Source organism: Mustela nivalis, assembly GCF_964662115.1.
Source record: "Mustela nivalis genome assembly, chromosome: 17".
Taxonomy (NCBI): domain Eukaryota; kingdom Metazoa; phylum Chordata; class Mammalia; order Carnivora; family Mustelidae; genus Mustela; species Mustela nivalis.
Window position 1 is genome coordinate 30,575,355 of NC_139036.1, and position 26,207 is coordinate 30,601,561.

The 26,207-nt window shown below is 52.6% G+C and overlaps 2 protein-coding genes across 7 annotated transcripts in view; both read right to left on the bottom strand.

Moving 5' to 3' along the window:
* The window catches only part of EPX (eosinophil peroxidase), a 240,871-nt gene that overhangs the window by 1,257 nt on the left and 213,407 nt on the right, over nt 1-26,207 (bottom strand). Inside the window, exons 1-12 of one of the 6 annotated variants that reach the window (XM_082705985.1) lie at nt 15,121-15,251; nt 8,409-8,670; nt 8,205-8,298; nt 7,831-8,006; nt 7,555-7,672; nt 7,305-7,434; nt 6,335-6,541; nt 4,890-5,208; nt 4,074-4,234; nt 3,435-3,690; nt 2,852-3,022; nt 443-680 (exon numbers count right to left, since the gene is read on the bottom strand). In XM_082705985.1, coding sequence (XP_082562111.1) covers nt 443-680; nt 2,852-3,022; nt 3,435-3,690; nt 4,074-4,234; nt 4,890-5,208; nt 6,335-6,541; nt 7,305-7,434; nt 7,555-7,672; nt 7,831-8,006; nt 8,205-8,298; nt 8,409-8,535 — 1,997 coding nt within the window. In that variant the 5' untranslated portion in view covers nt 8,536-8,670; nt 15,121-15,251. Of the gene's footprint in view, nt 1-442; nt 681-2,851; nt 3,023-3,434; nt 3,691-4,073; nt 4,235-4,889; nt 5,209-6,334; nt 6,542-7,304; nt 7,435-7,554; nt 7,673-7,830; nt 8,007-8,204; nt 8,299-8,408; nt 8,742-8,761; nt 8,892-9,644; nt 9,752-15,108; nt 15,252-26,207 lie in introns of those variants that run through there. The other 5 variants (XM_082705982.1, XM_082705984.1, XM_082705987.1 and 2 more) reach the window with 5 other exon arrangements.
* On the bottom strand, nt 22,491-23,435 carry OR4D2 (olfactory receptor family 4 subfamily D member 2; the record flags this gene model as incomplete). The annotated part of the gene is made up of 1 exon (XM_082706761.1): nt 22,491-23,435. The coding sequence occupies one exon, from the start codon at nt 23,433-23,435 to the stop codon at nt 22,491-22,493; it is 945 nt and encodes a 314-aa protein (XP_082562887.1).

Here is a 26,207-nt window from a genome sequence, read left to right on the forward strand (position 1 = left end):
TTCACTCATTTCTCCAGACTTCCTGCAAAAACTTATAAATGAAGAAATTCACAAATGAATTTATAAATGAAGAAACAAGTACAGTGGTCAAAGAAATTGCTCAGTATTAAGGGCGTAGTAATTTAAGCGGCCAGGGCTGGATTTGAACCTGGGCTCGGGTCGTAAATGATAAGCTTTATTGGAAGGAAACCAGATTTAGTCCTTTATGCCTATGTTTTCTGGGACCTACTGGCCAAACAGCTCAGGCACCATCAGCCTTGCCCAGCCCATGGTCTCTCTCACGCTGACCAGGCTCTCCGCAGAAGAGCCTCCTGGCCTCAGACCCTGTGAGCTCAGAAGAAACGAATCTAAAAAGGGCGCTTTCCCCCTTGCTGAGTCTTGACATGCTAGTGCTTTTCTGCCCTGTCTCTGAGGCTGGTCTCTTCAGGGGAGGGTCCCTTACCTGTCCCCATCTCGGGCTCTCCTGAACTGGTTTTCAAAAAGACAAGCCAGAAGAGGCCCCACTCGGGCCCCTGGCAAAAGAGGCTCGGCAATGGCCCCAATCCAGATGTCAATGTTGTCAGGTGTCCCGTACAGATTCAGGAACTTCCTCGCCAAACCCCGGTTTCGCAGCACCCGGCTGAGCTGTGCCAGGTTCCGGGGCTGGGAGAGCCCACAGAAGCGCCTCCAGGCATTGTACCCTGTAGGGAAAGGGGGTGGAGGAAGGTCAGTCTCACCCTGCTGACTTCCCCTTAGCTTCTGCTTCTCCACGGTTTCTTGTGAGAGAGCTCTGGGGTCAGGAAATGCCAGGCAGAGCAAGATCCCTGCTGACAGAAGAGACTGAACCTTCCAAAGATCAAACCACTGCCCTCTAGTTTCCAAAGTGAGTAGACAACCATGCTCTGTTTGCACCAAACTGAGGAGTGTGTCCTAATACAACACCTAATACCCCAGGGCTCTTGGGCTCAAGTGCATCACTTAGGTACAAATGAGACAGACACAGAACATAAAAGACTCTTACTCAGATCTGGAGAAGGAAAGAATGAACAAATACATAGGTGAACAAACAAAGAAATGAAGAGCGTGGTTAAAGTTTATTCAGAAAAGGACCACATGCTGTGTGATTCCATCTACATGAAAGGTCCAGAACAGGCAACCACGTAGACATAGAAAGATCAGTGATTGTCAAGGGCTGGGGTGGGGACAGGCAGTGATCGTTATTGTAAGGTTTCTTTTGTGAGTGAGGAAAATGTTCTGACGTTAGCAGTGGTGATCAGTGGGCCGAAGACCTTAACAGATGCCCACCCCGCAAAAAGAGCGATAGATGCACAACTCTAGATATACTGAAGTTATAGAATCGTATACTTTATATGGGAGAATTTTACAATATGCTAATTATATCCCAACAAAGCCATTTGAACATTTTTTTTCACTACCAAGGCCAGTCTTCTGATTTCTCTGCTATTAAGATCCCACCCAGGACCAAGCCAGAGGATGGGGCAGGGACCATGAAGATAGGAGACAGATTTGCCCTAACCTTGAAGAAACACCTGCCCAATATTGTCCATTGAACTACACCTCACAAACCCCATCCTCAGGGTGAGCAAAGGAAGACAATATAATGCTTTACCTCACTAAGCACTGGTCGTGATCATCTCTTAGGGTCCTCACAGCACCTCTGTGAGGCACTTTGTAATCTCCATTGTATCCATGGGTCTTTGCCCAGCTTGAGCAACTGTGACTTTCTTCAGGCCACCCCATGAGTAAATTTGAAAGGTTGAATTTAAATTTGGTGTTGAACTTGGGAAGGGATTGGAGGAGTCTGTGGGAGCTAGTGTCTGGACAGTATTTCTGGGACAGCTTGGAAGGCAAGGTGTGGCACCTGAGTAACTGGCAATCTCAGTTCTCCAGCAGGGGGCGCCCACGGCTCTTTAGTGGTGGGAAATTGCCCCCACCCCCTCCCCCCGTGTAAGGAGGCAAGAACAGGTTCTTGAGTACCAGCTGTGAGCCTACCAGGTGCTGTGGTAGGTGCAGTGGAGACTGTCCCCTTCCCATTACACAGAGCCACAGATGAGCGGAGGCAGATGGTGATTCAGGTAGTAGACAGGAAAATAGGGGAGGGGGAAAGGGGACAAGATGGTGAACAAAGCCTTCCCCTAACATTATGACTTGCACAGAAGGGAGGAAGGAGACATTCTGAACCTGATTCAAATTTTACTGCTTCCTAGTTATGTGGCTTCGAGAGGATGACTAGCTGTCTCTGAACTTATTTCCTCATCCATTAAAACGGCCGTAATAATTGCTTCTCAGGGTCATTGGCAGAACAAAATGATTAGTAGCCATGAAAATTCCTGGCAAAGTGCTTAAGTTGCCTTCTTTCCTGGGATACACTTTTCTTCTTTCCTGCGATTTTTTTGTCCTCAGGAAATAGCCAAGGCCGTCTTAAGTTTACTCTACCTGGGTTCCTGCCTCTTGGGCTCTTTGCCTTTCTGCCAGGAGCCAGTTCCTATGTCCCCAGAACTAGAATCTTACTCCTTGGAACTCGCCAGGGTAGCAGGGAACGGGGCACTTCTTCCCTGCCCTTTGAACCTACTGTTTTCTCCACCCAGGATGTCCTAATCTGCTTTGTCCACAAGCAGATCGTGGCCGTGCTATGCACCTACAGCTAGAGGACCTACAGCAGGGGGCCAAGATGTGGCAGGATGGCAAAAGGTGGTCCCAGGGACACTTTCCTTTCCTTTCCCAAGCTCGGCCTTATGTGCTTCTGAACCACAGCACACGGGGTACATGGTTGCTGCCAGAAAGGATGCCCCAAGGGTCTCCTCTGAAACCTGCCCCCGCACCCAGCGGCAGCCCCTGGCAGGGCCCTCACCTGGGAGGCCATGGTCCCGGCTGCGCTGCATGTTGAGAGCCGCCAAGTCCAGTCCGATCCTTCGCACCTGCTGAAACAGCCGGTCTCGAAGCTCGTCCACCAATATGGAATCCTGACGGTTCAGCTTGGCAGGGGTGGCCATGAGGCCTCGGATGATGGGGTCGATGCCACCTGGTGGCGGGAAATGTGAGCAGCAAGGACCGGATCGGCCTCTGGGGAGACCCTAGGTCATTAGGAGACCAAACTAGCTCAGAGGGGGACAAGTCAGTGGCTTACATTCCGTAATGTTTGTATCAGGAAACAAAGGCCTGGGTAGACTTGAAGGGAGCTGAGCTGGCAGGGAAAGAAGTTACCCCTACTTCTTGAAGAAGGAGCAGAAGACAACCTCCTACCCGGCCCACAAGCCTTCCCTTTGGAAATCCTCTGATCCCCAAGAGGGTGGGAGGCCCAGGCTGAGGGTCTTGGTGCAACTGCCTTGTACTGCCCTGAGGAGATGGTTAGCAGTGGCCTGAGCAGCAGCCCGGCCTCCTGGCACAAAGCTTGGCCCCACCCCCATTTCCATCTGCTTTTAAGACCTGGTTACCTTCATGCACGATTCGCCAGCTGGCAAAGAAGCTCGTGCTAAGCGGGACACGTGAATTGGGAGCTGAGGCCCGGTACTGGCTGTCCAAGCGGAACATGAAGGGCTGGAGCATGGTGTGGCCAAAGCGGAAGGCCAGGGTGAAGACATTGGCCACACGAGGGTCCACTTTGGAGCAATACCCATGGTAGGGTCCTAGCGTTCTCCTGGCCCGGGCCTTGCCCAGAACCAGGGGCAGAAAGTCTCGGTAGGTGATGATCTACAAGAGATGGCAGGAGGAACATCACCTTAGCAGCCGCCCACCCCATTCCTTTGCCTTTGGACAAAACTTTTGCTTTCTGAAGGGCCCCTCAGACATACCAATTCTTTACTGCCATCCTGTCAAATGTGGAAATATGCATTTCCCATTGGTCGATGAAGGTCCCAAAGCACAGAGAGCGGGGTGACAAGGACAGTGTCACACAGCAAGTTAGTGGCAGAGCTTGCCACACAGGTCAGATCTCAGGTACACTCCCCATTACCCAGACCAGCTGATTTGAGGCACAGCCCCAAAGGATGTATTAAGGGAAGTGGGAGCCACTCTACCAAATGGTGTCTCATGCCAGATTGTCTTCTGAGAGTGCTGGGCCCAGGACTCCCTACCTGTACCATGGCGCCCACTATCTTCCGGGCCTCCTGGTACAGCTTGTCTCCCGTCCACCGAGGATTCAGACGCTTTAGCTCCGTAGCCAGCCGGTTGTGCTCCCGCATAAAGAGGGTGTGCATAGCCGCCAGTTTGGGGGTTTCCGATGATCGGGAGTCACCTTGAAAACCCCAGGTTCAGAGTCAACACAACCCTCCCCAGAGAAATGTCTTTCTGCTAAGGCAGACAGAGCTCTGGGGACCAGAAGGAGGTGGTAGCATGTTATGACCCGGGCCAAGTTCCCGGTCCTCACTGGACCTCCATCTCCTCAGCTGGGCAATGGGGCTCCTCACTGACTGCCACCCACCACCCCACACAACAGGTCAGGACAGGGGAGACAGTGGGGTCTCAGGTCCCAAATTTATTGAAACAGGTTCACGCAAGCGGGAAAGCACAGAGCAGCTGCTGGGCTTGGGCATGATTCTATTCTACCAGTGACCAGGCCTACAGCTGGTGGAGGGACACAGATGACCCTAGGAACCTTGACTTTGGGACTTTGAGCCCACCTGTCCGGTGAACTTAAGCCATCAGCACACTCTCCACTAAGAGCTAGAACTTTACCCAGCTGTGGACTTGGGAGCAGACTGCTTTCCCCAGGAGCCCAGGGGAAAGAGAAAGAGGGTTGCACAGAGCCTATTCCTATAGCCAAAGCTTCTCCTGGAGGCCCTGAAGGAAAGCAAACTCCTGGGTTTTACAGTCACTTGCTGGCTTTGAACAAAACCCTTTTTTACCAGGTCTTATTTAACCTCTTATTCAGGCGACCACTGGGGGCTGACCTGCTAGGAAGCAGGGGATGCGTGCTTCGCGGTTGGTGAGGAGGCAGGGGTCATCACGAAGGTTGTCAAAGGGCAGCAGGGCCCGGCCGTTGTCGGTGAAGCGGGTGTTGACAGCCAGCAGCCCCAGGAAATTGGTGTTGTTGCGAAGCCGCAGGGCGAGGGAGACCTCGCTGCCGTACACCATGCTGGCATCCAAGAAGGAGGTGAGCGAGTTGAGCTGGTTTCGGACTTTGTTCCTGTTTTGGGGGCATGCGGGTGCCGAGCGGAAGAAGGGGATGCAATCACGCTGGTTCCTGATGCGGGGATCATTGGGTGGGATCTGAGGTGGAAAAAGAGCCAGTGACAAGGGGGGCCCTCAAGAGTAAGCTCACTCCTCTGGATCATTCCTCACCTGCTTCAAAACATTTCCTGAAACTCTTCTCCTCTAGGAAGCCCTCCTTGACTCACCCAGACACATGCTGCTCAGCAGGTCAATCTGAGCATCCTTAGTGCTTTGTATCAGAGAGTCACGAAAGGATCCTCATTTTACAAATGGAGAAACTGAGGCTCAGAGAAAGGAAGTGACAACTCATTAGCAGGAGAGGAAGGATTATGACCTAGTTCTCCTGACATTTGGGATTGTGTTGCTCTCATTCCATTTAATTCTACAGACATTTCCTAAGCACCCTTCTATGCTGGGTGCTTTGGAAACCAACAAAGGTCAGCACAACCCAGCACAGGTTGCAGGAAGCTGGCGTTCAGTGAAAACAGGTGCACAAATAGGGAATGTGACTCTAAATTGAGGCGTTATTTGATATGCTTGGTCTAAAAGTTAAAAACAAAAGGTGTGCTAGGAAGATATATGAAGAGTCCCCCAAGGAGCTGCCCTTGAACCAGAGCTTGAGGAATGGGTAAGATTGCCCCATGAATGTCACCCTACCTGCTGGGGTGAATGAATGTGGGAGTGTATGCACGTGTGTCCCCCGCCTCCCTGGGCCCATATCCCCAGAGAGGCTCTGCTCCCTGGAGCCCAGCTTTCCTTCCCCAGTGCTCTCCACCGTCCTTGCCTCTCAGCCTGAATGATAGCACCCTGCTCACAACAGCACCCCAGGAACTGGTGAGAGCTGCAGGGCCCTTGGACCTCTTCAGGAAGGAAAGAAGGGCAAGAGCTGAGTCCCTAAAGGCTCTCAAAAGCAGCAGTCCAGAGGCTTCCCCTGTTGGGATCAGACCCATGGGTCAGGGCTAGTCTCCAGTGCTTCCTCCTCTGTGAAACCTGCACTAAACTTGCTGGCAGAGTGCCCCGCCCCCATCCTCACCCCCCAGACAGACACAGAACCCCGGGTTATGTACAGGGTCTAGCTCCTTACCTTTGTCCAACACTTCAGCACCACAGACAGCTCCTTAAATTGGGAGCTTTACCTTACACACCCCATCCCCAGCTCTTGCCCGGGGCCCATCTCAGGTACCTTGATGGGGAAGCAGGGCGGCAGCTGGGCACAGCTCTTCTCGCAGTCCACACCCGCAGTGAAGGCCACTCTGGCTGGGGACTCAGGGGTGAAGTCCAAGTCGTGGTCAATGAATTGGCCCCACTGCATGAACATAAGGGCCCTGCCCCGGTCGGACGTCAGCCTCTCACTGGGAAAGCGCACGATCTGGTTGGAGACGGCTCGGACCTGGTGGGAAGAGAGGTCAGTGTGAGGCATCCCAGGCCAGCTCTGCAGATTGCCCTTGCTGGCGTGAACACGGTCTCTCCTCCTCTCTTGCCCTTCCCTTCCAATTGCACTTTGTCCCACCCACTGTGGGGTGCTCATGGCCTCAGGTGTGGCTCCTGAGGATTCCAGGAGTAGAAAAAGGCAGAGGCCAGGTTGGCTGGCTAAGACCTGACCAGCTCTTCCAAAGAGGTAAACAGATCGAATGGATAGATCAGTTTATAGACCAATGAGATGACAGAAGTGACTGAGAGATGCATGGGCCAGTTGGTAGGTGATGGATAACAAATACAGAAGGAATTGGACAGACAGATGGAAGAATTAATACACAGATGTTGATGGAGGAGTCATTGACATATGAATAGAAAATTGATAAACTGATAAATGTGAAATCATTTCAATCAATAGACTTAGAGTAAGACATGCCGCTCTTTTACTTGGATAGATACTTTGATACCAATTCTTTCGGCCCTATACTGGCTGGCATTACTAGATCACGTCCTATGTAGATGTTCATACTAGGGACCTTATAATTCACACACCAGAGACACGAAGTGGATTCTATTGCCATTTTACAGATGGGGAGACTGAGACTCAGCTGTAGGAGTTGCTCAGAGTCGGAGCTGGCCAGTGGCAGAGCCAGGATTCCAGCTGGCTGGGGGCTGTGCTGTTATTGTTTCAAAGCGGCAGAGTACCCTCTGGACCTGGACCCGCAGCCCCTACTCACAAGAGGGAGGAGGAAACCATTGCGCTTCTTGTTGGGTGTCCAGCCGAAGGGGAGAGACAGCCTGTCCTCGTACTCAGCTGGCAGCCAGCGGGCCAGGGCCTGGTTGGACGACCCCAGTAAGGGTCTTCTCCTGCAGCAGAGAGTTGGCTCTAGTCGGCAGGAGTTCTGGGCCTGGAGAGCACTCACCATGGGGTGAGGGGCAGCAGAGGGGAGAGAGGCCTCCTCGGTCAGGTGCGACCCCCGCACCCACCTGTTGTTGCATCTCCCGGTGATGGTTCGGTACTTGTTGCTGCACTTTTCCTCCTGGTCCGGGAGAACACAGCCACTGGCCTGGGACAGCAGCCGAAGCTGGGGTTCTGTCAGTACATCTAGGGGTGGGACAAGGGGGCAGGGTCTTGGCTCCTTCCTGAGCTGGTCTGTTCCATACCTCCCATCCCCGGAGCCTCTTCCCTCCAAACAGTCCAGGCTGTGTACCCTCCTTTCCCAGGCCAGGGCAGGCCCTGGGGCTCAGTAGGGAGCACAGTACCAGTGACGTTGAGGGAACTGGGTCCCTGGAGTTGTAACTTCCCCTCCAGCAGCTCCAAGGCTACGTGCATGTAGTCGGCAGCCCGGACCACTGTCCTGGTGGCTGCTAACGGTTGTTTGAAGTAGGACAGGAGGTCCATGGGGCTAGCCAGGCCACTGCGGAGGCGCTCTGTGATTCTGCGGGGGAAGAGCAAGGGCTGGAGAAAGGAAGCAGAGCCCCCAGCAGAGCCCCAGCCTGGGCAGTGTGAACCGACAGGATGGACGGAAGGGAGACTCTCTACCGACATCTCACTGTCCCAAGTGCCCAGGGGCAGGGTGATGGCTGACATGACCATGGCTGGAGCCCACCCACTGCACTGACCCTCCCAGACCCACCTCCTCTGAGTCTGATTGTAGGCAGAATCCACCAGCAGCTTGGCCTCTGTTATGCAGTCCCGAAGGACGGAGGTCTCCACGGTCACAGGGGAAGCTGTTCAGAGGGAAGGGGACTCAGGGTCCAGGGGACCCATGGGCTCCCCCCAGACCTGGACACCTCCTCCCTCCGTTGCCCTCCTCCTTGGCTGCCCAAAGGGCTATTACCTGAGCCAGTGCTCTCACAGGGCAGGACAAAGATGATTGTGGCCAGGACCCCTGCCAGGGCAAGGAACAGCTTCTTCTCTGCAATGAGGCCCCCGGCGACAGCGGGGTAAGGGATCGACACCCGCATCCTGCCCACAGGCAGGTCCCCTGCACGCCTCTCACCTGGAGGTCTGTGAGCTGACCCCTCTCACCTCCTCTTTTCTGCAAGGAGCTAGGAAGGGACTTTTATATCCTGAGGGTGAGAGAGGGGAAGTCCAGCCTCCTGAGGTGGGGCCCTGGAACTTCCCTCTCATTTTCAGGGGAAGCATGAGACTGAAGCACCCCACCCCCACCCTCCTTACTACTGAGCTCACAGATGTATTTCCCCGAGGCTCAGGGCAGGGCCTGGAACACAGGTGTTGCTCAGTGAGAATTTGCTGGAAGATTGAGGAGCAGTGTGCCTCCGAAGGAGCCTGGGTCTGAACCTGCTACGAACTCGTTGTAGGGCCTTGGGCAAGTCACTTCCCCTCTCCAGCCCACATCCTTAAATGATACTTGGACCTGATGGTTGGAAAGGCTTCTCTCATCCCCCTAACTGGGCAGAAATGGGTCTGCCTTGCTCTTGTATCTCCCGAGAGGCCTCAGCACTAGGCCGGGTGTTCAGTAAGTGCTCAATAAATGTTTATTGAATGCACGAATGATGTCCGATCAGTGATTCTAGCCCTCCCCCTTACTCCCCTTTCCTGCCAGGTCTCTCTAAGATGCAGGAGAGGACCAGGCGATGGTGGAGGCAGGGCTGAGCCGTGAAAACTAAGGTACTGCATCAGGGGCCCCCCGTGGGACGTGGTGAGCTATCACAGGGAAAGTGCCAGCAGAGCGATGGTAGCGGGACTCCACGCAGGCTGAGGGTGGTCTAGGGCTTCACGCTGCTGCCCAGGTTTCCTCAGTGAGCCTCCCTGACAGGCTTGTACCCGAGCAGTGGGCCTGGGTCTGGACTGGCTCAGGCACTACCTGTGTGACTCTGGCTGGGCCTCCATTTCCACGTGGGAAGGGTAGAAGGCCCTCAAGGGCGGTGCCTTCTCATACCCTTGCCTTTGCTCCCTGGGCGGCCTCCCCTCTGGGCCTTGGCTCCAACACATCCCAGTCCACCCCAGGCTGCTGAGCTCCAGAATCCTCACCCCAGCCCAGCCCATCCCTCCCCCGACACCCCACAGCCTGCCTGTCCTTGCTCCTGCTCCAGAGCGGCCCCTTCCTCACCTGCTCCGAGGCCCCATGTCACCCGCCCTCCACGGCCCCCGTCCCACCTCAGAGCCCCCGGCCGCAGCGGCCGTTGCCCTTGAGACACCCCTTCAGCAATGTCTTTCACAAGCTCCCGTTGAAGGCCTGGGCTCTACTGATCTTATCTCCCTTTCTTCAGCAGGTGCTCCTCTCCTGTGACAAGGCAGCCTAGAAGGAAAGTCACAGTATAGTGGCTAAAAGCACATGGCATTGCTGGTGCTGAGCCCCTGCATGGCCTGGGGTAAATCGCAAAGTCACAGAGGGCTCCTCAAACGCGCCTCACCTCCCTGCATGCAGGGAGCCAGCGGCCACAGGAGACTGAAGTCAGCAGCCATAGGAGACTGGCAGCCAGGGTAGGCTGGAGGTCACCCAGGTTGCCCTCTCTCCAGGATCCCCCTAAAGAGGACTAGGAGTGAGTTCCACTCTCCCCCCAGAGAGGACTTTAGCTCTCCAGCAGTCATGAATTGCGGGGTCTGCCATAGCCATGGGCTGCCGTGGGTTCCCTGGAGAAGCTTGGAACAGAACCTGGACTCTAGACCCAGCCCTGTTGGCTGGTCTCTGGGGCAGCTGACCCATTGACTGCTGGAGATGGTGACGAGAGGCAAGCAGATAGAAAGGGACTGCCTTGGGGCACCTGGGTGGCTCAGTGGCTTAAAGCCTCTGTCTTCAGCTCAGGTCGTGATCCCAGGGTCCTGGGATGGAGCCCCACATTGGGCTCTCTGCTCAGCGGGGAACCTGCTTCCCTTCCTCTCTCTCTGCCTGCCTCTCTGCCTACTTGTGATCTCTATCTAATAAATAAATAAAATCTTAAAAAGAAAGAAAGGAAGGAAGGAAGGAAGGAAGGAAGGAAGGAAGGAAGGAAGGAAGAAAGAAAGAAAGAAAGAAAGAAAGAAAGAAAGAAAGAAAGAAGAAAGAAAGAAAGAAAGAAAGGGACCGCCTAGGGGCCCTGTACAAGCAGCTCATGGGGGGCAGTTTCCCAGGGGTTATGGCCAGGGCTGGGCTGATGGGCAGAACTTCTGGCAAGGAGACCTAAGATAGGTCTACCCTGGGCTTCTCCTGTCCCTTCGGCCTGCTTTCTGCTGCCCTCCGGCAGGACCCTGCCTCTAAGCTCCAGACGCCTGACCCTACATGGACAATGTCCCCTGCACCCCTGTCCTCTGCTTCCAGGCCTCTCTGGTTCGGTAGGAAGGCTCCCTCTGAGGACCACAGCCTGCGCACTCGGGAGCTCACTGACCAGCACCCACTCGGGTCAGCTGCTCAGCCCCTGAGCTGGCTTCTCCACTGTCAGATGGAGGTCATTGCTGTGTCCACCCTATGGGAACCCATGTAAAATGCCACTGCCGTGCCTGGCACACAGCAGGCACTCAGTAATGCTGATTAGGTCTTGCTGTCCGGCCTCGGGTTGCTTCCTTTATCGAGCTCACTCCGGGCTGTGCTGGGAGGAGAGTGACCACCCTCAGGGTGAAGGCAGGGGCCGGTGAATATAAGGGCTTTGGGGCCCGTCCAGGCCGGGGCACCTGAAAGGAAGGGAAGAGAGGGAGGGAGAGAGGGAGTAAGGCAGGCCCCTTTAAGTTAGGTTTGTTCAGACTTGGGCTCTCTGTGCCCGCCCTCCTGCTCCATCAGAGTGGGCATTCCAGCTGTCACACCGGGGCCACGGGAAACCCAGTGGACTGACCGGGATGGAGGGAGAAGCCATCCAGAGGCTCCCCAGTTTGGGGACCTTCACTGGGAGGCCGGCCGGTCCCTGTGGGGTCCTTGCCAGGTCACACAATGGTTTGCTTTGATGTGTGCTGTTTTCTGTGGTCAAGGTGGAATACACCCGGAGGCCAGAAGAGGGATATGGGCTGGGGCCACAAGCCAGTGCCCACTGGGGCTTCCCAGGAGGGATTTCAGATTTTCTTTGGGGCTAAGTGTTGCCCAGTGGTATCTCGAGTATCTGCTACTGGGAGCAGACTGTTTTTTTTTTTTTTTAAAGATTTTATTTATTTAACAGAGAGAGATCACAAGCAGGCAGAGAGAGAGGAGGAAGCAGGCTCCCTGCCGAGCAGAGAGCCCGATGTGGGCCTCGATCCCAGGACCCTGAGATCATGACCTGAGCCGAAAGGCAGCGGCTTAACCCACTGAGCAGACTAACCCAGGCACCCAGCAGACTGTTTTTTTGATAGCCTCTCCTTTACATAACAAAATTATTTCCAGTAATACTCATGACATGAAACAAGTAATGATAATGGTTAGAAAAGAAATGTGTGTGCGTGTCCTCATATTCAATTTTGTACGTGGAATCATACCAGTAAAGAAATAAAAATAAAATAGTAAAATATAAAAAGGTAAAGAGTATTGGATTAATACTTTTTAATTATGTGACTGTGTTTTAAATAAAAGGGGAAAGCTACCCACATATTGATGGTTTTAATATAATAGTTAACATGTGATTGCAGTTTCTGTTTTCTTGATTCGTTTTTCAGTTTTAAAATAAACAACTTGAAATTTTTTTTTAAAGATTTTATTTATTTATTTGTCACAGAGAGAGAGATCACAAGTAGGCAGAGAGGCAGGCAGAGAGAGAAGGGGAAGCAGGCTGCCCGCTGAGCAGAGAGCTCAGTAAACTAGCAGTTTACACTATTTCACTGTTGCAAATTTTAAACACAAATTATAACTCCAAATGGTCACAGAAAGTGACAGAATTGAAGGAAATCAAGTTCTGTCTCTCTATCTTTGCAATCACTATGTTCTCACTGTTGTATCAAACCACTTTTTTTTTAAAGATTTTATTTATTTATTTGACAGAGAGAGAGATCACAAGTAGGCAGAGAGGCAGGCAGAGGGGGGTGGGAAGCAGGCTCCTCGACAGCAGAGAGCCTGATGCGGGGCTCGATCCCAGGACCCTGAGATCATGACCTGAGCCGAAGGCAAAGGCTTAATCCACTAAGCCATCCAGGTGCCCCAAACCCACTATTTTTTAAAAAGATTTTATTTATTTATTTGACAGACAGAGATCACAAGTAGGCAGAGAGAGGCAGGCAGAGATCGAGAGGGGGAAGCAGGCTCCCTGCTGAGCAGAGAGCCTGATGCAGGACCCAAGATCATGACATGAGCCGAAGGCAGAGGCTTAACCCACTGAGCCACCCAGGTGCCCCCCCTTTTTTTAAGATTTCATTTATTATTTATTTGACAGAGAGAGACACAGCGAGAGAGGGAGCACAAGCAGGGGGAGTAGAAGAGGGAGAAGCAGGCTTCACGCAGAGCAGGGAGCCCGATGTGGGGCTCGATCCCAGGACCCTGGGATCATGACTTGTGCCGAAGGCAGATGCTTAACGACTGAGCCACTCAGGTACCCCCACAAACCCACTATTTATTTATTTATTTATTTATTTATATTTTTATTTTTATAAAAATAAGCAGAGAGCCCGATGCGGGACTCGATCTCAGGACCCTGAGATCATGACCTGAGCCGAAGGCAGCGGCTTAACCCACTGAGCCACCCAGGCGCCCTATTTTTATTTTTTTAAAAGATTTTATTTATCAATTTGACAGACAGAGACCACAAGTAGGCAGAGAGGCGGGACGGGGGGGAAGCAGGTTCCCCACTGAGCAGAGAACCCGATGTTGGGCTCGATCCCAGGACCCTGAGATCATGACCTGAGCCAAAGGCAGAGGCTTAACCCACTGAGACACCCAGGTGCCCCCACAAACCCACTATTTAAAAGCAAGACTGTGCAGCGCAAGGGGGTATGGAAGGCGCCAAGGGCAGCCAAAGCCAGCCCCAAGACCAAAGCTTCCAGATGAATGCATGCACGCAGCCCAGGGAGCCACGCTGAGCCAGAATTCTCCTACATGACTTCCGGGGAGAATATGGTGCTATTAAAGGATGAGTAAGAAGGCCGCGTTCATTTGAAGCTTACGCGTATTATTATTAAGGCAACAGTCATTGCAGAGCGGAGACCGACAGAAGACATCGTTGGGAAGGAGTGTTTATCACTGACACTGCCTGGCATTGCCTACATGATCATCAGGAGCGGCCCCACCTTTTGTCTGGGGTATGAGGACGCTTACATTTCCTTCAGACAGTGCGCCCCTTCTTTTCTGCACAGAGGTGACCGCCTCCTCTGCCCTGCCGTTGGTACTGGTGCTTTGCCCCTTCCACTTGCCCTTGATAAAAGACAAGTCAGGAGGTTTTCAAGTCCCTCCTCACACACTCCAACTTTGGGTGCCTGGGAGAGGACAGAGGGGGAGCACGGGGCTCTGAACGCCTGGGGCTGAGGAGAGGGCTGCTTAGGAGTTATGCTGGGAGTGAGCCTAGCCCCTACCAGGATTCTAATGGGCAGCATCATGGTCTCTGAGAGCCTGCACAGCAGCCCAGGGAACCCCGAATCCTTGCATGTTTCTAGGCCCCGCAGGATCCCTCCAGCCTCCACTCATTCCTCCCCACCTGCTCACCACACTCCAGCCTTGAATTCCCTGATGCTTTCTGGAAGCACTATGTTCTCCCTCACCTCCAGGTCCCTGTAATGTTCCTGATGAACTTCTACTCAACTGCACAACCCAGCTGAGAAATCACCTCCTCCAGGAAGCTTTCCTTCATCCCTTTCTTTTTCACCCCCCAACACTGTCTGGGTTACATCAGCAGAGCTCTGATGCTTTTCTCAGCACATATCAAGCTGTATCAAAGGCACACTGTCACTATGTCCATCTCCCGGACTGGCCTCTGAGTCCTTTGGGGACCCCAGGCCTGATCTTGTTTACAGCCATGTACCTAGCACCTTGTACTGGCTGGGCCCATGGACAGTGCTCAGAAATGTTGGTGGAACATAGGTGAACTGTGCTGTGTCCCGACTTAACTCAGGGAGTCAGCATACCCTCTCCCACCCTGGGAAGGAGGACATGTCCCTTCCCCTACCCAGCTGGGATCTCTTCTCCCTTCCCCAGGTGGCAGTCTGGGACTCCCAGGATCTTGACCCTGAGAGGCCAGGTAGGCAGGGTGTGGCAGGGTTGGGGAGACACCATGGTGACCACATGGAGCCTTGAGGTGGGCACTAGGTGAGCCCCATGACTATCCTCAGTGTAAGGCTGAGAGGCCAGGAGCCTGTGCTGGGGGCAGCTGGAGTGGGTACTGCCTGAAGGACATGAGGACGGGACAGTCAATTGAGCACGGAGGTCCCTTGCTGAGGACATCAGAGTGGGATGCCCCCCCCCCCCCACCAGGGTTGGGTGTTTGGAAAGCTTGGCTCCTTGCCAGGAGCAGGTGAGTTCTTCCCTCCATATGTGGAGTCCAGAACTTGCGGCTGGGGATGGGCCAGGCTCTTTACAGGCTATGGCCCGCCTGGACCTCAGAGGCTGGGGATTGAGCAGGAGAGCCCCTCCTCTGAAAGGGAAATGGGCAAAATGAGAGTCTAAGCCTGAGCCATACAGGAGAGAAGGATTTGTCTAACCCCAGCGAAAAGACAGCCTGGATGACAGGAGGAGACAGGGCTGGTGGAGACTGAGAATAAGGGGGCCAGAGCAAGGTAGGGGTGCCCTGAGGGTCAGCCCCTCAACTGCTCCCCCTCGCTCACTGGTGGTCATCGAGTATGAAGCCCTGGAGGACGTGGCACCACTGGTCCCACAAGCATTCTGTCCCCTCTGCTGACTCATCTTGGCTCTCCATACAGTGTCTCCTAAGGAAGGAGCCCCGGGGGCTCACACAGTCAGGTTCCAGCCCCCTCCCCCCTCCCCCAGAACCCTATCTCCTCTCTCTATTCCTTGTCCTCTAAACCCGCTGGCTTTCAGCTCCTGCAACAGGCCTGTGTCCACCTACTGTGGGTTTCAACCATGACGGCCCTTCTCCTTTTGTGCCTGGTGACTCCTACCCTCCCTCCAGGCCCCACCTCAGGGAGTCTCGCCTGCCCCAGCCCCACCAACCAGAACTCAAATGGCCGGGTTTTCTTGTTCCCTGCTTACAACTCCTTTCATAGAACCCAACATGCTTGTAACTGTACACGTATTTCTGTGGTTGGATCCGATAAAGCTCCATCCCCCAGTAGGTCTGTGTGTGTCTATTCTATTGCTCACCCGAGGCCTGGTAAAGCCTTAACAAGGGTTTGTGGAATGGTGGCATCTGCTGTGACCTTGCCCATCCCAGCTCTTGGGTCAGGGAGGGCATTTGTGCCTTTTCCTCATTTAGGACCCGGTGTCCCTGGTCGGCGACATTATCTCCCTGGGCTGGGCCGGCTCTGGGTTAGGGAATGCTATTGTAGGCCTGGCCCTGCCAGGTTAAGGCCCAGACCCTCGACCACAAGGGAGCCTTCCCTCCCTGGCTCCTGGCTTCTTTTCACTGCAGTACCCTAGAACCTTCCCGCCCACCCTCCCCTGGCTATCTCAAAACCTCAAGATTCTGCAACCACTTACATAAGAACCGTCCCCCAGCCACGGTGGAGCTGCTGGCCTGATTGGATCTCTTTATCTGCTTGGCTCCAACGGCCCCCATGGAGACAGCTGCAGTGGGGCCTGGCTTAGTGCCTGCTGAGCCTGCTCCTGTTCCCGGGCTGTCTGGGAATGGGGTCTTTGGCCCTATTCGCATGATAGGAACACTGAGGTCTGCAGGAAGTAGGTGCTTGGCTCAAAATGCGGGGACTGGGTACTGTGCCAGAGGCTAGAGTGGGCCAGGAGTGTGTGCACGGGTGTGCATGTGTGTGCTCTAGAGCTGAAGACTCTCCTGAGCAGGCTGGAAGAAACCTACTGTGGGTCCTTGGAGAGCTGGCCTGGAAGCCCTGTACCATGCTGGCTCTGTGACCTCGGGTAAGGGCTTAACCTCTCTGATCTGCTAGTTAGCAATGAGGGGGGATGTTCAGAAGGCAGGAGCACTCTCTGGTGAGCACCTGAGAGATGCAAAGGTCCAAACTGGGGCGTCCGCTGAGGGCAAGCGCCCTTCCCTTCTCCTCCTTCCTGCCTTGGCATTCTGTGAGAGCTGTACCTCGCCTCTTCCATTGGACTGGAAACTCCCAGGGGCAGGGACTGGGGGCAGGGGAAGGAGGGTTGTGGACTTGCAGACGAAGCAGCAACATAGTGAGTGAGAGGGGCTCAGTGGGACATATGACCCACAGGACCCTGATGCTTGTGGGGAAACTGTGGCCAGGCAGTGGCTCAGTCAGTCAAGGACTCAGCTGTCCTTGTCATTTGCCAGCCTGGGCTCTGTGCTTTACTCTGCTCACCTGAGTCCTCACTGCAACCCTATGAGGCAGGTGCTGGCCCCTGAGACCTCAGTTTTATGGTCAAAGTAGAGTGCAAACTTGTCATGGTCTTGGAGCCAGGGAGGGGATGTCAACCCTTACTTACTCAACGAGCTGTTTCCTTCTCCTCCAAGCACTTCTCCCCCAAGCACCCACACCAAGCAGGTGTGACAGGTTGGGAAGGTGACCTGGGCCTGAACCCACAAAGGCAGGCCTGGTGGCCCCTAAGTTGGACTTAAGGGCAGTCTGCCACGCCACCCTGGAGGCCACTGTACTCCAGGCTCCCTGCTGGGTGAGGCTGTCCAGCTGTGGGGGAGGGGGATGGAAGCCACTACAGGCAAGGGGAGATAGGGAGGGGTAGAGGCTGGGTCCCAGAACCTGAGAGGGAGAGCTGCCCCCTCCCTCATCCCCCTTGTCTTCACACGCTCAATCAAAACCTCCAACAGTCTCTCCACAAGAGAGGGTCCACACAGATCCATTTTTGCCTCCTGGCATCTCAATACATCTAGAAAGAATAAATGCCTGAATGCTGTAGAAATTTACACATCCTGTTGAACACAATAGTCTCTTGCCTGGGACACTTACAATTTAGGAGTTTTAAAAATGTGAACAATGGGGCGCCTGGGTGGCTCAGTGAGTTAAGCCTCTGCCTTCGGCTCAGGTCATGATCTCAGGGTCCTGGGATTGAGTCCCGCATCGGGCTCTCTGCTCAGCAGGGAAGCCTGCTCCCCCTTCTCTCTCTGCCTGCCTCTCTGCCTACTTGTGATCTCTGTCTGTCAAATAAATAAATAAATAAAATCTTAAAAAAAATGTGAACAATGACTTGAGTGGTTCCTGGCTGACTCAGTGGTAGAGCATCCGACTCTTGATCTCAGGGTCATGAGTTCAAGCCCCACATTGGGTGTAGAGACTATTGAAAAAATGGGTTTTAAAAAGGCAAGCAATGATTTGAAAGATTGTGCAGAACTTCCCCCTACCTTCCCAGTCACAGCCTCCCCAGCATCTCTGGTGGGGAGGATGAGTTTGGGGGTGGCCGCAGCACGGGAAGTGGCTGGAACCAGCGCCCAGTGTCCTGGGCAGAAAGCCTACTAGCCGGGCCCTTTGTGGTAGGTGAGGGTCGCTCTCTCTCTTTACTCTTCCTGTCCTACCCACGGTACAATCTTCTGATATCATCATGGAAAGAGTGACACTCATTCCCTCAAGGAGCAGTAGCCAAGCACGAAGGTGCTACTATTTGCTGCCTCCTTCAGCCCTCAGAGCCCCAGAGTGGGCTGTTCTGAGTTGGCCGCTGGTGTTGGACTCTGGGCAAGGACAGGTCTTAGCCTTTGTTATGCCCCATCTAGGCAGCAATGAGAGTTCTGACTACAGTCAGGCCTTGTAGACTCCAATACACAATGCACATGGGAACATTCCAGAAGAGATGGAGCCAGATGCTCCCTCAGTCCTCCTCCTGACACAGCCCTATCACTGAAGGCTTGCTGGGCTGGTGGATACACTCCAGAACTGGAAGGTCAGAGAGATGGGTGCTTCCATGAGATGTAGGAGACATGGCTGTGGGGGGCTCTCTGGGAGGCATCATTGCCCTTGGTGCCCTAAGGCACCAAGTGGTGTCAAGGACCAGTATTTACAATAGTATTGGTTCCTTTATTCTTTCAACAAATACTTGTGGAGAGCCTTCAAATTCTAGGTCCTATGGGAGGCACTGGATTTATGGAGGTGAGTAAGAGCGGGCATCTTACGGAGGAGAGACATGAAACAAACATTGTCCCCTGCAGGTCTGAGGGAGGAAAAGCCCTAGGTACATCCCATATAAATGGGAAAGGGTATTCCTATAGCCTCGTGTTAGGAGACTTGGCCAAGGTAACAGCCAGTTAAGGCAAGAACTTGAACTTGAATCCAAGTCTCTTTTCTCCATGTCAGATTTTTAGCCCCCTCTACTGCGTCTGACCTCTTTAACTCATTCTCTGCCCAGTAGCCACCATGTCCTTTCTGAAGTACAAATTAAATCATGCTACCACCCCAACCTCCAGTCAAGTCTTCCAAAGATTCATTGCATTTAGAATAAAATCCAAACTCTCTCCTCAAATGGCTCTTATCTACATACCCATAGTAATTTAAAAATATATCCACAAATTCTTTGACATTCCTCATCCAAAAGATGGAGTTTAATTCCCTCCTTTGAATGTGGGCTACACTCGGTGGCTCACTTCTTTCTTGGAGAATGTGGTAGAAGGGATGCTCTGTGACTTCCGAAACTGAGTAGTAGAAAGGCCACAGCTTCCACCTGGCTCTCTGTCCCAGGACACGTGTCCTCAGAACCAGGCTACCAGGTTGTGGTAGACCAGTCAACTGCCCCACCTAGGTTCCTAGCTGACACCAACATCAACAGCCAGACACGTAAGCTAGTGAAACTCATGTGCTCTTGACTGACTTTCGAGTCTTCCAGCGGAGGCCCAAGAAGCAGAGATAGGTTGTCTCTGCCATGGCCTGCCAGAACTCCTGGTCCGTGGACCTTGTGAGAGATTATATAGGACAACTTGTTTCAAGCTGCTAGGTTTAGGGTTGATTGGTTATGCAGTGGTAGGTAACTCATACAACATCTTAGAGCTCACCTTCTACCAAGATCTTCTTCGTTCACCACACTCTGGTTCCACTCTCTTTTCTTTTCCCTTTGACCACCAAGTTCATTCTTAGCCCAGGACCTTTGCACTTGCTCTTTCTTCTATCCGGAATGCTTGCCCATCACCCAGATCTTGGTCTGCCTGACTCCTCGCCATCCAGATCTTTGCCCAAATATCCCCTCCTCAGAAATTCCTTCCCCAATCTCATCTTGTAACACAGCCCACCTTACTAGTCACATTACCCCATGCATTCCCTTCATAGATTTTATTCATGAAATCATTTATGTGTCCATCTATGACTTATCTGTCTCCTCACACTTCTTCCTTCCTCTTTCCATCACCACTTGTGGGGAGGACGAAATGATGTGTCTTTTCCTTATGAGAGTTCTCACTGCAAGGCAGTGGGTCTCCTGGTCTTTGTTGATTTTCTGTCAATTCACACTGTAGGGCAAGCCCAGGAGCCTGGGGGCCCCATTTCCACATTCTTGGGAGAGCCTCAAGGGGCCTCCTGGGCACATTCCCTGTCATAGGTGCCAGAGCCTCCTCTCTCCCCTCTCGGCCTTTCACCTCAGCGGTCACCCCATAGCGTTGCTGTTTTATTGACATTTGCACAGAATCAGAGAGAGCATGAGGTCCTCTCTTTCCACTGCTCACACTCTCCTTCATAAGCCTCTGGTCTTCTCCCCTCTCTAGTTCTAATTCTTTCCCCCACTTTCTCAGGGTCCCCCCTAGATCTCATGTACACCACACTACACACACACACACACACACACACACACACACACACACACTCCAGTTCATGAAGGGCAGGGTGGTGGAGAAAATCCACTTGGCAGGGAGAATTTTAGCTCTGATACTGTTCAGAGTTGCCCAGGCATGGCAGTTATTGAAGCACCTTCAGTCAGTCTTATGGTTTTAAATTCTCCACGGAGAGAACCTCTAATGGCCTTATAGGCAGGCTCTGCCCTTTTCTTGCACGCCCCTGCATCCATGAGGTGTAGGAGACATGGCTGTGCGGGGGTCTCTGGGAGGCATCATTGCCCTTGGTGCCCCAGCTGCTGCTTCTCCTTCTTTCGGCTCCCTCCCCATCCCAGCTCCCTCAGCAACGGCTCATGGTTCCTACTGGATTAGCCACTGCTGTGGGAACATGGGTCTTCACAGGATTCCCTTCTTCCACAGGGTCCTGCCCTTTCTTCCCTTGGGTCAGCCAAAACAAAGTCAGTTTCCCTAAGAACCTAGGGGTAAAGAGGACAAGTAGGACAGAAAAACAAAATTGGAAGTAGCTGTTTTAATGGTGTTTAGTGGATGAATAAAAACATGAATGCCTAGACATAAATAATTATAAGTTCCTTGGATGGTGTCATTTAAGGAGTACCCTGCTTGTGCCTTTCATGGCAGACACACCTGGAAGGGAGTCTGTCCACCCACATGCTCATTCTCTGGGAACAACCCTCACCCACAATTCCGGCTGGAGGGATGGACTTTGACGGCCATGCTTATGTCACCTGACCTGCACATCCCCTCAGCCACATGGGACATGTGACCCAATCTCAGCCCATCACATTATTCTCACAGGGCTTTGGAATTGGAACCAGAGACCCTGAGCTGAAAGCAGAAAGCAGAATGGGAAGGTCCGGTTTTGGGGTTGAGGCTCCCATCTGAGCCATACACATGGTGACTGGGTAAGGACAGAGAGAGGGCAGGAAGGAGGAGACACCAGCTGTGTCTCTCCTGACAGCTTCATAGCCCCACAATATACAACTTCAGGGAGAATTTTAAACCTCCTCTTTTTATTAAAAGTGGCTGGGGTTGTAGCCCCTTGAAACTGTAACCAAAACCTACTTCTCTTCAACTCTGCAGAACAACCTGACCCCAAAGGCCCAGGGTGAGAGTGAAGGAAACATGCAATGGTTGTGTGGCAATGAGGTCCAGGAAGAGAGGGACACCGGAGAACTGGAGGTGGGGGGAGAGCCCTTATGGACATGAAGACTGAACTTGCAGAAACCAATGCAGAGAGGGAGAGGAAGGGGAGAGGCGGGGAAGGGGTGTGGGTAAGGGAAATGAGAGTCAGCACAGAGCTGAGGAGTTGTCTACACACAAGTACTGCAACAGGCCTGAATGCGTGTTCCCGAAAATGAATGCATGAACGCATGGAAAGATCTTCCCAATCCTATTTGCAAGAAGTGTGGAGTCTAAAAATGGGGGTGAGGGCGGAGGGGAGAGCAGTAAGCTGTCAGAGCCCTGCAGACATGCCCCTGAACTGAGGCTCACCCTCTGCTCTTAGTTTCACTCTCAGGCATGTCGCAGGGCCCTCCGGAGCTCAGCCGCCACCCTCTCCAGGTCTCCCTCCCTACATGGAGGAATGGCCACCAAACATTTCCAAAACACTACCCATCTGATGAGAGAAGAAATGTCAGGAGAAGGATAACAAGGACAATAATCCTTGCCTAAGTTCTGGGTAAGGCTTATAAAATCTTCTTCTACACATTTTGGACTCTTACAAGAAACCTGGGAGCTTATTGGGACAGATACTGCTCTATGCCAGTGCAGTGAGGAAGAATCCGTGAGCTCAAGAGAAGCCAGAGAGCTGCTCCAAGGTCACCAGTCTGGGAAGAAATGGGTCAGGGGCTCCCAACAAAGCTTCAAGGCCTGTGCTTTCTCTAACACTCTGGACACCAACCCAAAAGGGCTGGGAAAACATGTGAACGAGAACCGCTCTCACAGGGGAAATAGCCCCTCATTAGAGGAAGCCATCCACCAAGAAGAAAAGAAGGGTGTGGCTTTCCAGAACCATGAGAACACTTCTCATAATTCCAGCATAAACCTTAGCCACCAAAGGAGACTTTTTCCTTCTTCCTAAAAAGTGGAGTCAGTTGCTTAGTTTTAAAACTCACCCTCCTAGGAGGACCTCCACACCATATCCACAAGCTCTGAAGACAGAAGACACAGTAGATTTCCCTCCGTGTAACAAATGGAAACCAAAGCCAAGGAGAAGGGACCTACTCATTGTTGCTCCTCTTACAAACCAGCCGGCGCCTCCCTAGTCTCCTCACCGCTGCCTGCACTTCCTGGTTCCTCAGGGTGTAGATCATGGGGTTGAGCATGGGGGTCATGACCGTGTGGCCGATGGACACAGCCTTGTCCATGGAGAAGGCAGTGAAGGGCCGAGCATAGAGGTAAATGCTGGGAATGAAAACCATAGACACGACGACGATGTGGGTGGTGCAGGTGGAAGCTGCCTTCCTCCTCGCCTGCCCAGAATGGGACCTTAGCATCACTAGGATGATGGAGTAGGAGGTCAGGAGGAGAAGGAACCAGATGACATCCAGCATTCCACTGTTGGAGATAATGAGGAACTCCAGGAAGGAGGTATCCGTGCAGGCAAGTCTCAGCACTTGGGGGACATCACAGTAGAAGTTATCCAGGACGTTGGGGCCACAGAAAGGCAATGGGAGCATTAGAGCCAGTTGGGAAATGGAATGGACAAAGCCTCCTACCCAGCTAGCCACCACCAAGCCCACACAGAGCTGAGTGTTCATGATGGTGATGTAGTGGAGGGGCCGGGAGATGGCAACAAGGCGGTCATAGGCCATGACTGAGAGGAAGAAGACCATGGCACCTCCCAGAAAGTGGAAGAAGAAGATCTGGGTCATGCAGCCCTGGTAGGAGATGGTCTTCTTGTCAGAGAGGAAGTCCACCAGCATCTTTGGGGCAGTGACAGAGGAGAAACAAAGGTCTATGACAGCCAGATTTCGGAGCAGAAAGTACATGGGAGTGTGGAGCCGGGGGTCCGAGGTCACCGTGACCATGATGAGGAGGTTTCCCACGACAGTGGTGGTGTAGACAAATAGGAACACCAGGAACAGGAGGAGCTGGAGCTCTGGAGTCTGGGAGAGTCCCAGGAAGACAAACTCTGACGTCCACGTGAGGTTCCCTGGCTCCATAGCACCTTCTCCAAACACCTAAAGAAACCAAACCACAGGCATAGATGCCTGGAGTGACTACATGCCTTTTTAGTGTCTGGAGCTCAGAACTGAGTTGTCCAGGTCTATATGGTGGGCGTTCTAGGTGTAGACCATAACATGAGATGCTGATTAAATGACTTTGTCTGTGGAGAGTTTACAAGTTGGTGCTGTAACATACATTCATGAGATATCTTAAAGCAACCCGCTTTTTAGAGACTCTGTGTGATATAGTTGTGGGGAGACACATGGAGTCCAACAGAACATCAGTCAAACTTCAGGTGTCCCATTTCCTTAAGATTTGACCTTGATTAAGTTTACTTAATCTCTTTGGTTTGTCTCATTATCCAAAAGTTAGGAATAAAAATACTTTATGGCATTTTCTGAGGATTTAAGTAGAATGACACTTGCAAAATTTCTAGAAAGTGCCTGGAAATAAGTGATAATCCCTCTCTGTGTCATCTCCTCCTCTAAAGACATCCTTCCTTCTTCTAGTCTCAAATAAATTTTTCTCCCCGTCACTTTTCACACAATGTTTAACACATCGTAATGTGAATGAACTTTTTATGTTCTCTGTTTTCCCTCCACAACACAACCCAACAGAATCCTACAGACACATGGTCTCGATTTCACAACGCATTTGTGTCCCTCGTGCCCATCCTCGCTTACAGATGGTACTTGGTTAAGCACCTGGTGTTGAGTGCCAGATGGGTGAATGGCTACAGGGCATGCAGGTGGGCGCAGAGGAGCCCCTGAACATGGTTGGATGCCTGGGATATGAATTCTTCCCCATGCCCTAGTGTTCCTTCCCCATACCTTAGTGTTCCTAATGTTCCTTTACTTGGTGAGATTCCCCAGAATGTACCTGACACGAGAAGCAGAGGGATCGGGGACTTTCATCAGATGAAGTAACAGAATGAATATAATGTTTGAAGAACACTTTGCTCTTTCCAAGGAACCACCATTTCAGAAGATGGTACTGAATCCCAGGGCAGAGGAGAAAGGGAAATGTTGCAGGAATAGAAGTGGAGATTAATGAAGGACTAAAGAAGGAAGATGAAGAGGGAGGGAGAGGAAGGAACAGAGCAGGTGAAGGAAGGGGAAATGGGAAGATGGTGGGTAGAGGGTGGGGGGAGGAAACGGGCCAAAGCTGGAGAAGGAGGTGATGGAGGAGGAGAGATAGAGGGGCCCTGGGGGAGGGGGCTGGCCGCAGTACCCATCCTCTCCCACCTGCCTTAGAGATCTTTCTGTTCTTTCTTTTTTTTTTTTTAAGAAGTTATTTCTTTGACAGAGAGGGAGAGAAGGAGAGAGAGCACAAGTGGGGGGAGCAGCAGAGCCGTGGGTGGGGGGGAGCAGGCTCCCTGCTGAGCAGAAAGCCCAATGCGGGGCTCCAGCCCAGGATCCTGAGATCATGACCTGAGCCGAAGACAGACGCTTAACCCACTGAGCCACCCAGGTGCCCCGAGATCTTTCTGTTCTTACCTCCCACACCCATGCCCCTTCCCTCCGGTCCACCTTCTGCGCAGCCGTCCTGGAGACCCTTCTCAGCGCGACTCCAAGCCCAGCTCATGTTCTGGCGGCGCCGCGCTCACTAGCGCTGGTCCGGAGCCCAGCACCTCGTAGATCCCATCACGGGGGAAACACCTACCTGCATCTGTGCAAACAGCATCCACGCAGCGGGTCCAGCGGGCTCTGGGCTGTCAAAACAAAGCCTCTGCCTGCCTTTCTAGTCAGGATCTCCTCTTCCGAGGACCACGGGCTCTTTAATGGATTGTGGCTTCTTAAACCTGCCACCTCTTTGTTCCTTTCCTCCTTTGTCTTTCCTCCTTTGTGTCCTAGAATTCTGTTCGTTAGCGTCTCTGCCTTAGACAATACTCACTCGGACCTCACCCTCTCTGGCACCCGTTTCACCCATTCTCCCCTGCGGAATTAATTCCCATGTCTTGGGCTTCTTGTAATATTTTAAGAACCCCCCTCGGTTGTGGGTCTGTCATCATTTATTTGTTCCATCTTCTCCCATCAACCAACTACACTGTAATTTCCATATCTCAGTAACCTCAGAACTTGGAACAGCAGCTCTGACATGTACATGCTCAATAAATATTGTCAAATTAATGTGGCAATTAGGTAACTGAGGGATGCCTGGGTAGCTCAGGAGGTTCAGCGTCTGCCTTCAACTCAGGTGATCCCTGGGTCTTGGGGTCGAGCCCCCTGTCGGCCTCCCTGCTCAATGGGGAGCCTGCTTCTCCGTCTGCCTGCTGCTCCCCCTGCTTGTGCTCTCTCCCTCCCTCTCTGTCAAATAATAAAATCTTTTAAGAATTAGATAATTGATTTTGTGGAGAGTTTCTGAGTAATGTTGCTTGTCCCCTGCCCCTAACTCAAAAGGCTGGTTCTATGTCCAGTTGCTAACATTACTGGGTTTTACATGTAACTAAAAGCGGCCGTTTTAACAGCACATTCCCCCTGAATTACTTCCCAAGGCTGACCTCACAGTCAAGTCTATCACCTATTTATTCTGCCCACCCTCCAACAAGTGTTTTCAGGAACCCAATTATTGCTGACCTATCGGCAGGTGAGGAAACCCTCAGCCGCCTCACACGCATCCTCATGGGCATGACCCTGGGGAAGAGGGCATGTTCTCAGGGAGAAACCATCAGTTGAGCTCAGGAACCTGAGCGGGAATGATTCCCACTAGGGGCAAGGGAACAATGGGAGTTGTTAAAAAGTTGCTAAGTCTCTCAAAACACTATTTGC